General features: G+C 39.4%; 1 protein-coding gene across 1 annotated transcript; it reads left to right on the top strand.

Moving 5' to 3' along the window:
• The first annotated feature begins 2,273 nt into the window (after positions 1-2,273).
• On the top strand, positions 2,274-11,997 carry LOC103034783 (synaptojanin 2 binding protein). Its single transcript, XM_007247587.4, has 4 exons — positions 2,274-2,454; positions 6,110-6,246; positions 7,300-7,395; positions 8,740-11,997. The coding sequence occupies exons 1-4, from the start codon at positions 2,391-2,393 to the stop codon at positions 8,884-8,886; spliced, it is 444 nt and encodes a 147-aa protein (XP_007247649.1). The 5' UTR covers positions 2,274-2,390; the 3' UTR covers positions 8,887-11,997.
• Positions 11,998-17,075: the final 5,078 nt, after the last annotated feature.

The following is a 17,075-nucleotide window of genomic DNA, read 5'->3' as shown; positions in this document are numbered from 1 at the left end:
ACTAACTATCTTTATCTTTGACAGTGCTGTGTAAACTAAGATTTTTCAAATTGATGTTTAATTTCATGATGTCTATTAATATTAAACTCCTTAATTACGGCAATTTTAGACTCTTTGGCCCGTTTTTCTGTGCTAGAAATGCGCACTCTCTCCGCTTTTAGACTCTTTGGCCAGTTTTTCTGCTCTAGAAATGCGCACCCTCTCCGCTTTTAGGATCTTTGGCCCGTTTTTCTGCGCTAGAAATGCGTACTCTCTCCGCTTTTAGACTCTTTGGCCTGTTTTTCTGCGCTAGAAATGCGCACCCTCTCCGCTTTTAGGATCTTTGGCCCGTTTTTCTGCTCTAGAAATGCGCACCCTCTCCGCTTTTAGGATCTTTGGCCCGTTTTTCTGCTCTAGAAATGCGCACCCTCTCCGCTTTTAGGATCTTTGGCCCGTTTTTCTGCTCTAGAAATGCGCACCCTCTTCGCTTTTAGACTCTTTGGCCCGTTTTTCTGCGCTAGAAATGTGCACCCTCTCCGCTTTTAGACTCTTTGGCCCGTTTTTCTGCTCTAGAAATGCGCACCCTCTCCGCTTTTAGGATCTTTGGCCCGTTTTTCTGCGCTAGAAATGCGCACCCTCTCCGACTCTTTGGCCAGTTTCTGATACTTAGCGATCAAACTTTGAATCTCACATTATAAAAACCTGCTTAACAGCGGGCCAACTTTCATTCTATTTCTAAAATACCTTGCGGGCTGCTCCAAAAAAGGAAACGGGCCGCAAATGTAGTTTGGACACCCCTGATTTACAATGTAGGAAAAAATCCAAAGAAGATTCAAACTTTTGACTGGTATTGCGTATAAATATTTTATGTTTGTAACATTTATCAGCCTGTCTTCAGAGTTTTTTTGTTGTAAAGTTGCGAAACGTATCCTTACGCTGGAGCAAATAGGATAGAGTTCAAAGATATCATTCATGTGACACTCCCAGAAACAGAACTGATACCTGAAAAGACTTACAAAGATTACAACAAGCTTTTCTACTTCAGAGTGGTGGTGATTGGAATGAGAAGGCACTGTGATTACAACACAGACAATACAATATTACATATTTTATAGATAAAGTAAATATACAAAAATATTAGCATTTTTACATATGTACTGTATGAACCTGTATGTTTTTTTCATTCTTAATTGTTTAATTGTCCGAAATCCTTTAGCCCTCTGGTTAAAGGTAACCCTGGTTGCCTTCAAATTTACTAAAATCTTTTATCTGTTATGTCACATGCTATACACACATGCTTTTAACTACTCAAAAATAGTTGGACATTTATTACTATTATTACAGGTCTAATTGCATCGTTTTTTCATTCATTTTAAATGTCTAGAATGAATGAATGAATGAATGCCATGTGAGCTGTTTTTTGTAAAAAAAAAAAAAAAAAAAGTGCGCTGGTGATCCAGTATCACAGTGCTTTAGTCCAGTGGAGGAGTAGTCGGGGATAAATGATAGGATTTCGGATCTTGCTAATGAATATTCACACATGCGAACATATCACCTCTGATTGGCTAACAGCACTGCGACACCAGGAGGCAGGGAGATGGACAATAGTTAGAAAGGTTTTAAAATAAAGACGTTTTTACACTAATAACAGTCTTTGCAATGTCATGTGTTACTTTACAACATGTGTACTGCCCTGCTAAATGCATTTTTACTTTTATCTAGTGTAAACAGAACTGTTCTAAACATACACCTACCTATCTTAATTGTACTTCACTTGTGGTGTTCCATAGACAAATTCTAACCATTTGTTACTTTGCTCTGAATTATAGTGCAAAGCATAAAACACTGATGTGTTATTTGCACAAATAACACAGGAATGAACTGCCATGTTGTTTCTAGTGCTGTTAGCTCCTGTCTGATGAGACAGCACCACTGGCTGGCTTCGGCGCTGCCTGTGGGCGGTCGTGACCCAAGGTGGGCGAGACCATGAATACTAATTAACGAGTTGACGTAGACACGATACATTTCCTGTTCGACTCGTTTTTCTGAATATTTTATTTTACTAGCTACTCCAGACAATGGAGGTTGAGGAAGAGTTTCATATGCAGCATGCATAAACAACTCAGAGAGACCTATAGTGTTTTACAAAGAACAAGAAAAAGTGGATTTTAGTGGAAGGAGACCTTTAACAAATGATAATTAATCCAGGTCCAATCCAAGTCACTGGCATCCTCGACCAGGCCATCATCCTCAGCTCCTCCAGCAGGCGGCGCTCCTGCTGTTCACGAGCTTGTCCGCTAGAGGTCGAACCTCCAGCAGCACTTCAGAAGGAGGCGCTGCACGAGTTCACCTTCAGCCCTTAAATCAAATCTTATGAAACTTTACTGAAGCTTTTGGAGGATTAAAACATCATGAACGGCTCTGCTCTCAGGACCGCGGCGGTGCTGGACATCCAGCTCAGGCGGGGACCAGCGGGTTGGTTTGATTTAATTACATTTATTTTACTTTCACAGCCTTTAACCACAGAGTGGCGAGGTTGGAGTTAACTACTGGTTGTAATTCCCCGTTCCACCTTAAACGGTGCGGCAGTTTACTACACGCTGGCGCGTCAGGCCAGAATCCAAACAAACAGGCAACCGCCGTATTTAAGGTGGAACGGAGAATTAGAATAGCTAGCTGGCGGTTAAACTCTTGAACTTTTCAGCATGTTTCTATCAAACTGTTCGGCAAAGTCAACATTTATCAGTGTTCCTGAGACTCGTGGGGGATCAGTTATTTAACATATCGTCTCTGAAACTTATTAAACTCTTATTATGAATTTGGTTCCGATTGTTATCAGAGGTAGCATTAGTGACCTGCAAATACATTAGCTAGATATTTTATAGGATTTTAGCTGACAGGTCTGCTGTGTGTCACAAAGTATTAATTAGTTTATAAGGGTATTAAACATGCTGCAGATAAAGAAAACAATTCACAAAGAGCTGTAGCTCTGTTTGAACATATAAATATAACCAACTTTCGTTTTCTTGCTCTCGTCCTGAGCCTGAGCCTGTACGTTACAGCTAAACTTGACCTGCCTGTCGAGTTAACCACGTTTATTTCAATCATTTAACATAGAGTTAAATAGAAAGTCATATTTTAAGAAGACAAAACATGAGAACAGTTAATTAAATTGTAGATTTGTTTTTGCATATTTGTGGTTTAATCTTCACTTTATCTAGCTAACGAGCTAGGTTATCTAGTTTGCTTTGTTTTAACGTTATTTATGCTTAACTAAGATATGAAAACTAACACTTGCTAACAATAATTTACTGGGGTAAAATTATTACATTAAAGTATTACGATCATAAAATAGTGTGAACTAAGTTACATTGCAGTGCAGTTTGTAGTAATATAAATAATAATGGTAATAAATCATTCTTCTGCTTGAAAAAAATAGTCCTTAGGCTACCGTTGCCAAGCAACCATCAATGGGCCAGAATATCTAACGTTAGTTATATATGATAAAATATTTTACTAATCTAATTCTTCAACTTTAGTACTTAAAGGTCATAAAGCCATTAATATATCTTAATTTGATCGTGTTTCATGCAAAAAAGCTGAGAGTCAAGTTCTTATTAAAGTATTGCCTCAACAGTATGGTGGGTTTCTGCTAGTGATTTTAGCTATCTTAGCTAGTCTAGCTAAGTGATTTCCTGTGTTATGTTGGCATCAGGCTAACAGTGCCATACATACATTCCTGCTACAAATAACAACCTGTAATTTGAACAACTCTGCTCTTGACCAACATATTGTATGTTTTGTTAGGGTGCTTTTATTCCTACTTCTCCTACATTATTTGATCAAGACTTTCTGACTTTTTTGTTTGGGTCAGTATCAGTTCTTTACACACTTATTATATTCCTGATATGCTTATTAAAGCATATTGTCAATATGATAATAAAAATTATCACGATACAATAAAATATTGATATATATTGCCAAGCTGTAGTAAATGTGTACTCTGTCGTGTTTGATCACTTTCAGAGACACTGCTGAGTGTGAACAGTGTGAATGAACCCATTGCCTCTCACCCATTGTGTTCCTGTCCCCAGCACTTTGTGTAGTGCATTGCATCATATTGTATCGATATATGGCATCAAACATCAATATTTATTTATCAAAACATAGGCACTCTAAACTCCCTAAGGCATACCCCCACCCCACCCCACACCAATTTTATCTACTTAATTTACTGTTTTAGTACTCCATGTGGTGGTGCTAATTAAATAAATAGAGTAAACCTGCGGTGAAGAGTATTGATTGTTAAATTAATAATTCCTGGTATTTGGTTATTTAGGAGTGTTATATCCTCTTCAGTGACACAAATGACGTGAAGTATCGTAGAGAATTGTCTTGCCATATATTGAGTGATCTCAAAGTTATCGTGGACAACGCAACATGACAATATTATCTTGTGAGATGCCCTGTGATTCTCACCCCTACTCTGTCGGGATATAAAGGATTTTGCTTATTCGGTATCTGGCTGCACAAGCAATGTGATGTAGCGACAAAATACTGCAGAGTTTGCACCAACCAAACACCCCAGATAAACAGTGGCGTTCAGTCCATGCTGTGTGCTCGTTGATTCCACTGCATTTTGTCACAGACAACACTGAAGACTGTGAAAGGGCCAGTTATGAACTGCGTACATCCATCAAAGTGGCCAAGAGACAGTGCAGACTGAAGCTAGAGAGAACCCACACCACCACAGATTCCATATTTATGTGGCAGGGCCTGCAACACATCACAGATAATCAGCAAAGGTGCAGCTGCACACAAACAGCCACAACACTCCGCCTGTGGAGCTGAATGAGTTTTACGCTCGCTTTGAGGACCCTTAACAAGCTACAGTGCCCACCTGCTTCGAGACCATCCCCACTGTGCCCCTCTCAAAGAAGAACACAATGACCAATCTGTCTGAATGACAACCATCGTATACCACTTACTTCAGTTGTGATAAAATGCTTCCCAAATATGATCATGATTCTCACACAGGAGACCGTCTCGAATATCTTGGGCTCTTGTGCAGTTTGCATACCCTCAGAATTGCTCCACTGACAATTAGTGCTGGAAAACACAGGGCAACTCACAATGTTATTACAATACATTGCCCATTATAACAATGATATCTCAATACTGTGATTCTGCGATACTCAATATATCGTAAGACAATTTGTGTTACTGAAGAGGACAAAAAAAATCCTAAATAATCTAATTATGTATTAATTTGTGTCAGATTCTTCCACAAGTTTTTTCTATTCATTTGATTAGCGCCACCACATAGATTAATGAAACAGTACCTTTAGTAAGTCAAATTGTGGCAAGCCTTAGGTAGTTTAGAGGGCTTATGTTTGAACAAATATCCTTATTTGACACCATATACAGATACGATCGCAATGATATAATATATTGCTTCCTTTGGGAGAAAAGGTTCAGTTGTAGAATGTTTAATTGTATTATTAATAATTCCACCTTGAACGGTTAGTTCTGTGGAAAATTAGTCAGTACATCACAAAATCTCTCATTTCACCATAATAATTCAGTTTTGTAAACTCAGGGTTGGATTTGATTAAATTGTTTCAGAATTATACACACTTAAAAAGCGTATCTTTGACAGGGATATTATGTGCTGCATCACTAACCGTTACAATTATAAAAATGTTAGGAATCATTCCAAACCCACATTATCACTAAATCCAAAGCAGTAAATGCTTTGATGAAATGAATTTGATTAAGCTGCTCATCAGTGAGTGAATCAAGAGATCAAGCTGATCTAAGAAGATCTTGCTACTCCTGTTATGCCTTTCAACCCTGATAACTTTCCACTGCTTCTGTAATAACTACACTAATAACACAGTATTGTACTTTTCCTTTCAGTACTTCAGTACACATAATGTTGAATACTTTCCCGATATTCGATATATAGGGGCAGGGGCTATTTGAACAGTAGTGAAACATAAACACAAACAAAGACAAAAAAAAGCTGGGCCAGTAAGTGCAGGAAGAATTGATGCATTTTCAGATGTCTAGGTTTACACCCCTTATGTTCTGCTTGACCTGCTGATGTTTGTCTCTCTGTGTTTCTCAGGTTTGGGGTTTAATATAGTGGGCGGAGTCGATCAGCAGTACTTGCTGGAAGACAGCAGTATCTATGTGGCCAAGATCAAAGAGAACGGAGCGGCAGCACTGGATGGGCGACTGCAGGAGGGCGACAAAATACTAGCGGTAAACCTACAGCTGTTAAAGTGAAAGTTCAACACAAAGTCATATTTACCATTATACTCTTAATCCAAACTTAGTCATACAGCTCAGTTATATTCTCAATTTTTACACTGGAGTTACAAGGCAAATGAAGCTAACAAGTAATGTAAGTATGTACCCCACCAAAAGGCCCAATTGCTAACTGCATAACTACAGTGCTTTGGAAGTTTTCTAAACCCTTATGAATGTTGTAAATTTCTGCATAAATATGATCTAAACCTTCAGATTTTAACAAATTAAACCAATGATTCAAAAGTGTTCATAATAGTATTTATTGAGGAGAATTATTCAATATTACATTTCTCTGAGTGGCAGAAGTGCATTATATTGGCAAAAGTATCCACTCGCCTGCATTGCGTTTAGTAATGTTAGAGTTTTAGGTCAAATTTATGCAGCGATAAAGAAAACTGTAGAGGGTTCACACATTCTCATGCACCTAAAATATTGATATTGTAATATATTGCACAGTTTTGTTTGCAATACTTTTTCGATACATAGCATTATCATATATCGATAACAGCTCCCTAAGGCTCACTGTCCAATTTAAATGACTAATTTATAGCTTCATTCCTCCATGTGGTGTCTCTAATCAAATAAATTAAGTAAACCTGCAGTGCAGAATATTCGTTGTTAAATTCTGTGGCGCCAGTAAATCTAAATTAGCTTATTTAGGAGTATTTATCCTCTTGAGAAACACAAATGGCAAGAATACAGAATTATTTTGCGATATAATGATATATCTATGAATCATAGTAATGCGATGTCATCGTTATCGTGGGCAACATATCATATATCGTACAGTAAGATACAGTATTACACCTCTACTGTAGTTAATATTTAAGTTAACAGTGAGTCACACAGGTTCAGAAAGCACATCAATTTAGTAAAGATCCTCTAGAAAAGTGGCGATTTGAACCTACAGTTAGTAGCATGTTATTTGGTGGGAGTGCTGCAGAGAGTCCTTAAAGTCTTTTGTTTAGCATGGTAAGAAATTTGTTTGTTTGTTTGTTTGTTTAGATTAATGGACATAAACTGGAAAATCTGACCCACGGCGCTGCGGTGGAACTGTTTCGGTCAGCAGGAGAGGACGTCCAACTACAAGTTCAAAAGAGAGTAAGTCTCACATTCCTCAATTTAGCAGAGTGAACATGCAAATATGGCTGAAGAAAAATAATTGGATTTTTCCATCCTAAAATGACCTGGCAATTTGATTTGACTTCAAGCTTACTCTGCATTTGAGGAACTGACGATTAAAATTATACATTTAAAAAATTTAATCAAATAAAAATCTGAAAAGTGTGACGTGCAAAAGAATTCAGCCCCCTGTACTCTGAACCCCCTAAATAAAATTCTAGTGCAGTCCGTTGCCTTTGGAAGTCACATAATTTATTTTTAATTAGTAATGAAGTAATTAGTAATTCATTTCTACAACTGCAAACCTACAAAGACATGGCCGTCCACCCAAACTAGACCATAACAGATCAAGCAAGGAGAGCAGTGGTCAGGGAGGCAACCAAAAGCTCAATGTCACTCTGGAGGAGCTGCAGAAATCCACAGCTCAGGTGGGAGAATCTGTTCACACTATAAGCAGTGCACAAATCCACAAATCTGGCCTTTATAGAAAAGTGACAAGAAGTAAAACATTGTTGAAAGAAAGATATAAGAATGGCCGCAAGCCATGTACGGGACCCAGTAAACATGTGGAAGAAGTTGCTGTGGTCAGATGAGACCAAGTTTGTGGTTGTAAGGTGATAAATGTGAAAAGGTTAAAGGGGTATAAATCCTTTGGAAGCCACTGTACAAGTCAAGTTTATTAAAATAAAAGTTCAGTAAAGATGGTAGTTGTTTATAGTTTGTTGTTTATCATTGTTTGAACTAAAAAAACTGGTGAGCTTTTTGAGTTTAAGTCACATACACATACTCTCCGGACCCCCAGATTACGAACCCCTGCATTTAAGGAACAGTTCTTTAACGCATGACCCCAGATTCAGACGATCGGCCAAGCTGTATGTGGTGCAGAATATTGATAATCATATCACATGAAACATTAGGCCTTCTATATCTGAATAAAACATGTAAAACAACTTCTACACACCAAGTTACCGTGAATTTATGTGATCTTGCACATGCACAAAAACATGAACTTGGAAATTGTGCTGCAAAATCCCATGAAGGAAAAATGGGGCTAAACATATAGCTTGTACCAGGCTTTAGATAACAGTAGATGCGAGACAAATGTTGCTAACAGACATAATTCATTTGGTGTGTACAAACCTTTGAGGTTTACAACATGGTGTGACTTGTCTAAAGAAGCACATGTCAGATATTAAACACGGCTTGGCAGATTGAATGTTGATTTAAGTACTTTTTGAATTGTTCCTTCAAAGTACACGGATTGGGACATGTAATTATAACTCCAATAATTCTTTGTGTATGTGTTTTGTGCGTTTTCTACAGCTCCCAACCACCTCAAACGGTCCTGCAAATCCTCGCCCTGATCGAGATTCATCCCAGGCTGTCGGAGCTGTGACGATTGCCATTATGGTTGCAGTAGCTGCAATTGGGTTCATTATCTACAAACGTTACCCCAGACGACCATTTTAGCCCTTTTCCAGTTGTACATATTTTAAAGACAAACCTTATGAACTGTTTTTTTTTTTTTTTTTTGCTGAGGGCCAAAAAAAGGAATTGCAGTGACAAGATTAATGGAAACAGAGCTACAGGTTAGCTAAATGTTTGCCTTCAACTTAAAATGAATACAATTATTACAGTTGTAGCTACATTCTGAGCTGTAATCATATATGCATAACCAAAACTCAAAATCTGTTGTGTTGTATAAAGCTCAGTGGAGTTAGAGATTATGTTGAATAAGAGATCTTGAATAGAGGGAAGCTGCTGAGAACGAAACCTGCTGAGTGACCAAAGAAAGAAGTGCTGTTCCTCCGAAACTGTAGAGGGCGCTGCAAAACCTTCCAACTTGAAGCTGGTTCTTTTTCTCCTGACCGGACACTGTCAGGAGACACTTGGGATGTAAGCACAACATAGAGTGGCTGGTAGATGAACGACGGTCAGCTTTTTGAAAAGTTTTGCTAATGCCATTATGCAAAATGAAGCATGTGGTTTTGGCCCTTTACAAACCGGGAAGACCCTGTGCATGTGTGTGTTTGTGTATGTGTATGTAAGTTCCTCTTGCTCACTGGTTGTTGCATAGGCACACGTGTGTGCACTAAATATGGATGTTGGTCCTTGTGTAGTGGTCTTGGCAGGAAGGAAGTGTTTGTGTGTGTTGTTTTTTGACGATTTTGTCCAGTTTTAGGAATTCACCATTCTCCTCTTACAATCAGGTACTTAGTTAAGGGGGGAGGCGTTCTCTAAATGTTTAAATTGACACTCTAGCACGCTAGCATTCAATCAAATCTGCAAATCTTTAAAATGTTTTTGTTTGGAAGGGTGATCTTTATATGGGAAGTAAGGATACACAGCCTAAAAAGGAACGATTGCATAGGTCTCTTTTTTTTTTCTTTAACAGGCCTCTGAAGTGGTCAGTCATATTGTGGTTAGCATGGTAGCATGTAGTTAGCAGCGGGAGCTCATTGTTTCACTCTACGCTATTTTTTTTTATGAATGCTGTGGTAAACGAACATGGTACATTTACCGTAGTCATGAATATACGCTTCATCAGGGGTCACCAATCTTATCTGTAAGGGGCAAAAGTTACTGCAGGTTTTAAGTCCAACCAAGCAGAAGCACACCCTGTATAGGTAACCATATGTTATAAAGGCTGAGACTGACCGAACAAGTAGAATCAGGTGTGCTTTTGCTTTACTGGAATAAAAAAAACTCCACCCACACCATTTTGGATAAGATTGTTGATACTTGCACTGTTTTATCAAAAGTGTCCGCTCCCCTGCATTGTGTTCTACTGTTCTTGAGCTGATCTGAATCTACATAAAGCTTGGAGGTCTGTAGAGATTGACAGGCACTGATGGTTCACTCTGGAGTATTTAGTAGTGAGGAAATTTGATGACTGGATGTAGTAAACAGGTGGCGTTCTATCACAGAACCACACTGGAATTCACTGTTCTCCTAAGAGTGACTCATTCTTTCACATTTTTTGTAGAAGCAGTCTGCATGATCAGGTGCTTGGTTTTATACACCTGTGGCCATGGAAGTGATTGAACCTAAGTTCAATGATCTGGATGGCTGAGTGGATACTTTTGGTAAATAATGTGTATTTTTCCTCCTCAATCTTTCTGGATACTTATAGAATTAAATTAATACTACAAGAAATCACAGTATTTCTCATCACCAAGGTGATTTCCTAAAACTGACCCTCACTGAAAGTAACCCAAACAAATTGGCTATTTTTTTGTCGAAGATGTAAGTGTGTCTGTAAGTTTTAGCTGCACAAATTTAACATCTTACAATGTTACAGTTAATATCTTTATTAAACATGAAAGGATGGATTGTAGCTCTCTCACCTCCAAATCACCCAGTGGGCCAGTTTACCTGTGTTTTACTGCAAGATTGGGCTTCTGTCATAAATGTATACCATCATGTAGTTCTCTGTAACCAGCAGCAAGTATGGGACAATGTTTGGCTCCAATTTGGGTTGGTTTAGTTTAGTAGCAGAATTAGTGACATAATTTTCACTCTTTGATGAGCTCCTAGATCAAACGACAATTTTGTAACATATTTGTTTACCACAGGTTTAGATAGCAGATTGTTCAGTTTTTTCTTCATGCAGAAGAATGACTTGGGGCGTTTTCACAATGGAACGTTCAGTCAAGGTTTGCATGTTTGTCATACTGTATACTGCACATTTGTTTGTAGTCTTATTATACTTCACACTGATAGGTTTGTAGATTGTTGCGAGTTCGGCGAGTTGCTTTTTTCAGGTGTTGTGCTAAATGCTAGCTCTCTAGAATCTGTTAGAATCTGACTCCCCTTGGCAGCAGAATGAGTTAAATATATATGTCTGTTTATACATTACTAGGGTTAATCTACAATTACAGTAGATACAAGAATCAACAGTGTAAGCGTTTACATTCATATAATTTATGTGATGCACCTGCGTGTCAACGGGAGTCGGACTTAAGCACAACATCGCTTCTTTTTCTTCTATTATGTTTAAGGATGATGGTAGCATGCCTCAGCTTCCTGTAATCTCAAAGTCCGAACTATCTAGAAAAGTGCACTTTTAACACTGCAGGTGATTCAGACCATTGTTAGGAGATTCAAACCAAGACCAGCTCTTGTGGTCCAACCAAACTCTGGTCTTTTGGTCCAGACTGTGGCTCACGGCCCAAACAAGGCACTCACGAGTTTATAGTTATAGTACACATCAGAATGACCTACGGCTCCAGAGGTCTGTTATTATATTATTAGCAGTTGTTTTTCTGGAGCTGATCTGTTTTACTCAGGGCTGCCCTCTTTCCCGGGCCAATCTTGCAGCTAATCGTGAAGGTGGCATGTAAGGCCCAGTGCTCCAGTATCTGTGTTTAATTTTCAGTGTAATTAATTTCTAGTGTAATTAATTAAGTGTTTATGTGTATGTACATGTGTTCTGGAGGTTCTGCCGTTTGGCCAAATGGAGGAACCTGCTTTGAAAGCCTTACAGCATGAATGAAATGCATTTATTTCTGTCCTGTCACTACCAAGCTAATGTAGAATTCGCACGAGCATCACCCTTCGAATAAACCATTTCTTACAAAAGTCGTGTGCCGTAAACTTTCCATGTGGGGTTTAATTCAGTGTTGGACAGCACTGATGCTCATGAAACCTTGCATGTGACTGTTTGTGTACGTGTGTGTGTTTGTGTAAGTATGTATTGACATGATTCCTCACACCCACGCAAAGTAAATGCACCCTTTTCCCCTCACTGGACAAAAAAAAAAAATGCACTTCGAATGCAGGGCACAGTGTCACCAAGACTGAGTTTTCAAGTCTGGATCACAAGTGAAAGTTTGAAGAATTAATTTGATTGTGAAAGTGTTAAATGTGACAATTGTAAATAAATGCTAATGTCGGAGGCCTTGATGTGAGAGTGATATACAACTAATAACATAAAACAAAAAGTAAAGAAATTTGTGTTTGGTAGATTGTTTCATTGTTGTAAAATAGCTTCTTGGTAATACACCTCCCTGAAGCCTACCACTCCACCCACTCAACCCTCAGACCTCAAACAGCATATTAAACATGCCCAAACTTATACACAGCTGAGACACATAGTAATGTAAAATAACTATCTATTTTGGTGGTAAACTTTGTTTCCATGTGTTCTAAAAAAAAAAAAAAACTCTCAGAAAGCAGTGAGGCCAATTTATTTATACAGCACCTTCTGTCTCAACCCACCATTTGTCTTGGAAGCAAAAGTAGTGGAACATGTGACTGTCAGGTGTGTTATGTTGCCCAGGTATGTGCTGATAAATTGATTATTCAAACAGCAAATAGCGCTGAATGTCTACACTCAGTTTCAAATTAGTTTTTTGCCTTTGCAGACTGTGCATTCATAGTTAGAGAGTAATCAGAAAAAACAGAGCTGTCTATGGGTCAAAAACAAGCCATTGTACAGAGCAGAAATATTATCCATAGCCAGTACAACTGTTTGGATTGGCCTGCAGAAGAAAGTCGTCACTGGTGTACTAAATGTCAAATGTCGAACAGGTAGACCAAGGACAGCACAGCAGTTGTTGATGGAAACATTGTAAGTGCTGCAAAGAAAATCCCTAAAACAACTGTTAGTAACATCAGCAACAACCTCCAGAGGCAGGAGTGAAGGTTTCACAATCTACTGTCCACAGAAAACTTCAACAAAGTACAGAGGCTTCACCAGAATATGTAAACCACTATAAATAAGGGGAATAGGAAAACCAGGCTGAAATGTGCCAAGAAGTACAGAGACAGCACCTCCAGAAACTCCAGAAGACGCTGATAAAACTATTCAAGGTGACTCTTCCTCATGAAGACACTGAGATTAAAACACCAAGAGTGTGCAGATCTGTCCTTAAAGATAAATGTGCTACTTAGAAGAATCTAAAGTATAAAACATATTCTGGTTTGTTTAACACTTTTTTGTTTACAAAATAATTTTGCATTTGTTCATTTATAGGTTTAATGCCTTTAGTGTTAAATTTAGAATGTAGACAATCATAAAAAGAAAGAAAACACATTGAATGAGAAGAGGTGTGTCCAAGCTTTTGACAGGTAATGTTTTTAAAGTATAATCTGAATTGCTGTTCTCTGTTGTAGTCTGTGTGCAAGAATTTCCCCAGCTTTCTCTCAATGCTCATAGCCGTGCCTAGACTTTAAAACAACGTTCTCTGCTGTGCGTGTCACCAGAAGATCAAATTCCATTTGTTTAAGTATGTCATCCAAGGACGAGTGAGTGTACACTGTATCAGATTTTAAAATATCACCTGTCAGCTGTTTAAGGTGCTCAGCATCTGCAGAATATTAAATAATCTCTCCCCTTTAGAACATTTTCAAAGATTCCCATGCTACTGAATATAAAATAGAGATGCAATAGAGAGTTTAAGAATGTAAGAAAGTATTAGGTGGCTTAGAGATTTTTAATAAATTACATTGGAATGTAAAAGTGGCAACATGAGAAAGGTATCTCGAAAACTGCACTATCATGGTTCACATTATACCTTAATGTGCGCTTATTCAAGGTTTCATGGTTTTGACACCTGTCCTCAGCCCACTCACGATCCACTGGGGTTCCCCAGGGCTCGGTTCTGGGACATCACCTCTCTAGGTTAGGTTATCTGCTCACATGGCTTCTCCTACCATTGCTTTGCTGATGACATCCAGCTCTAGCTCTCATTACCGCCTGATGATCTATCGATTTCTGCATGGATATCATAGAGCCTCTCAGATATATCTTAATTGATGAAGGAACACCACCTTAAACTTAACCAGTTCCAAGACTGAACTACTGTTTCTACCAGCAAAACCATCTATTTAACAAAACTTCACCATTACCATCCACTCACTCTCACTCTCCCTGACAAAAGTAGCTGAGGAACCTGGGTGATATAGTTGATGACCAACTCTCAATTACACACCATGTTGCCTCAGTTGCTCGATGCAGCCGCTTCTGGCCTTTCCAACATCAGACAGTTTTAACCGTTTCCAAGCTTTGATTAGTTTCATCAATTTTTTTTTACAAACACTTTTTCACACCACTGTATTTTATGTATTATATTTAATAAATAAATACAGTTTCTGTTTTCTGTAGGGTGGGTGGGGTTTAGGCAGAGAGGGAGGGGCCACATCCTGTCCTTTAATTCATCAGTATGTTTGCAGGAAGACAAAGCACAACCTGTCCTTCTGTGTGAGAGAGAAAGAGAGACAGAGAGAGAGTGAGCGAAAGAGAGGGAAATTGATCTGATCTGTGTGTGTGTGTGTGTGTGTGTTCCAGTCAACATCTTGCCGAAATCAATATTCAGTCTACAGTAGACAGCTGCTGAGAATCCATTTGTGTTTAGGCCTAGCTTTTAGTCTGTGTGTGTATAACTGTAACTATTAGAGCTTGGTCTACAGTTCAGGCCAGACGTGTCAAAATTCAATTCAAAAGAAAGAAAAAACCCATCTGTAATATAATGCTACCTTCTGCTAGCCCAGTTATGGTATTTCTAACAGAGGTGTCAAGTAATGAAGTACAAATACTTTGTAACCTTACTTAAGTTGAAATTTTGGTTATATATACATACCTTACTGGAATAATTATTTTTCAGATGACTTTTTACTTCTACTCCTTACATTTTCACACAATTATCTGAACTTTCTACTTCTTACATTTAAAAAAAATCCTTGTTACTCCTATTTCATTTCAGTTTGTTTTCATTTTGGCTTCTCATTGGTTAGAAAAAATACCTCTATCCAAGTAAATCTCTCTATCCGGTTAGAGTGCTCTGACCACCGCTGATCCCAACCCACCCTCTGCCTCCGAAGCTGATGTGCGCAGAGCCTTACAGCAGGTAAACCAACACAAGTCAGCTAGTTATACCTGGGAAAAGTGCTTAAAGTCTGCTATAAGGAATTAGCAGGAGTTTATGCAGTTATACACAACACCTCACTTTCTTTCTCGGTCGTGCCAACAAGCATCAAACTGGCCACCATTGCACTACCTGTCTGAATGACTGGTGATCTGTTGCCCTAATCTCCATCATAAGCAAATGCTTTGAGAGGCTGGTTAGGGATATCATCTGTTCCTCACTGCCTGCCAACCTGGACCCACTGCAGTTTGCATACAGGTGGAACAGATCCACTGACAATGCAGTTGCCCTGACCCTGCACACTGCCCTCTCCCACCTGGACAAGACGGACACATATATGAGAATGCTGTTTGTGGACTAAAGTTCAGCATTCAACACCATTGTTCCCTTAAAGCTCAACATCAAGCTCTGGGATCTACTTTAGGAAACAGGAGAGAGTAAACTTGTTAAACTCTATCAATGGGACTGTGGTGGAGAGGGTCAGCAGCTTAAAGTTCCTTGGTGTTCGCGTCAGCGAGAATCTGATATGGACAGAACACACCACATGGGTGGTGAAGCAGGCACAACAATGCCTGTATTCCCTTAGATGGCTGAGGGGGTTTGGTCTGTACTGGTTTCTACACCTGCACTGTGGAAAGTATCCTGATGGGCATTATTACCAACTCTTTCGGGAACTGTATTACTCTTGGTGAAATTCCTGCAGATAGTAGTGCGTACAGCACAGTAAATCACTGAGGTTCAGCTCCCAAACCTTCTGAATTTAGACACCAACTACTGCCTGAAGAAATCTAGAAAGATCAAGACCCCTCCCCCAAGCCAGTCCCTGTTCTCACAGCTGCCAAGTAGAAGGAGGCTCAGAAGCTTGAAGACCAGAACCAGCCGGTTCAAAAATAGCTTCTTCCCCCAGGCGACCAGGCTGTTGAACATCCTGTAGAACAGTGTTCTGCCCAACCCACCCCACTGCCATCTCATACGAACTCACTGCACCCTGCACTTTACTTCATACTGCATCTGTCAGACTTCCCCACACTTATCCCCCATACACCATTGTGCACCCTGTTCTGCACCAACAAAACTCATGTTTTACCTTGCTGTGGGTTTCTCAGGTTGGGTTTTGAGTCTAGTATTACTGGTTTCTTAGGGTGTACTCACACTAGGCAATCCGAACCGTGCCCGGTTACCTCCCAAAGCACGGTTCGTTTGGGTAGTGTGATCGCTCCGAAACGTTTGCGCTCACACTGCATCTGTACCGTGCCCGGGTCCAAGTGAACCGTGCTCGGGCACGGATCAAGATGACGTCAGTGACACATTTTATTATTACTTGAGTTTTATGTTTCGCTCCTTTGGTCACTATTTATGTATATAGCAAGTACGTCTACCTTACTGATGAACGTGAATTGTAGTCCGTGAGTAAAGCTGCAAATTTCTCCCTGGACGTCTGCTGCTTGTGTAAAAACCTTCTTACACGTGCAGCACGATTAGCAGTAAATCGTTGTGTTGCACAATCAATGAATCTCTGGTTCAGTTGCGTATTTGCACGCCCAAAACGACTCCAGAGAAACAAAAACAACAGTACAATCCTGAACTCCATTGTTTTGCGCGCGCATACTGTTCTTCAAAACAAAAGTCACCTGTTGACGAAAGCGTGCTCGAGCACGGATCGTTTAGCGCAGTGTGAGTGCAGGCCTGCGGGGGAGTGGGGAGGGGGCCGAACCGTGCTCCGGCACGATTCAACCCAACCGGGCCTAGTGTGAGTACACCCTTAGTTTTGGTTATTCTTTGATCTCATCT

The sequence above is a fragment of the Astyanax mexicanus genome, chromosome 7 (genome assembly GCF_023375975.1).
Source record: "Astyanax mexicanus isolate ESR-SI-001 chromosome 7, AstMex3_surface, whole genome shotgun sequence".
Taxonomy (NCBI): Eukaryota; Metazoa; Chordata; class Actinopteri; order Characiformes; family Acestrorhamphidae; genus Astyanax; species Astyanax mexicanus.
This window is presented reverse-complemented; position numbering and strand designations above follow the sequence as displayed.

Excerpts from the sequence above, each read along its gene's own strand:
- LOC103034783 (XM_007247587.4), top strand. The coding sequence starts at position 2,391 with ATGAACGGCTCTGCTCTCAGGACCGCGGCGGTGCTGGACATCCAGCTC. Across the intron at positions 2,455-6,109 it reads GCTCAGGCGGGGACCAGCGG|GTTTGGGGTTTAATATAGTG; the intron begins GTTGGTTTGATT and ends TGTGTTTCTCAG. Across the intron at positions 7,396-8,739 it reads AACTACAAGTTCAAAAGAGA|CTCCCAACCACCTCAAACGG; the intron begins GTAAGTCTCACA and ends CGTTTTCTACAG.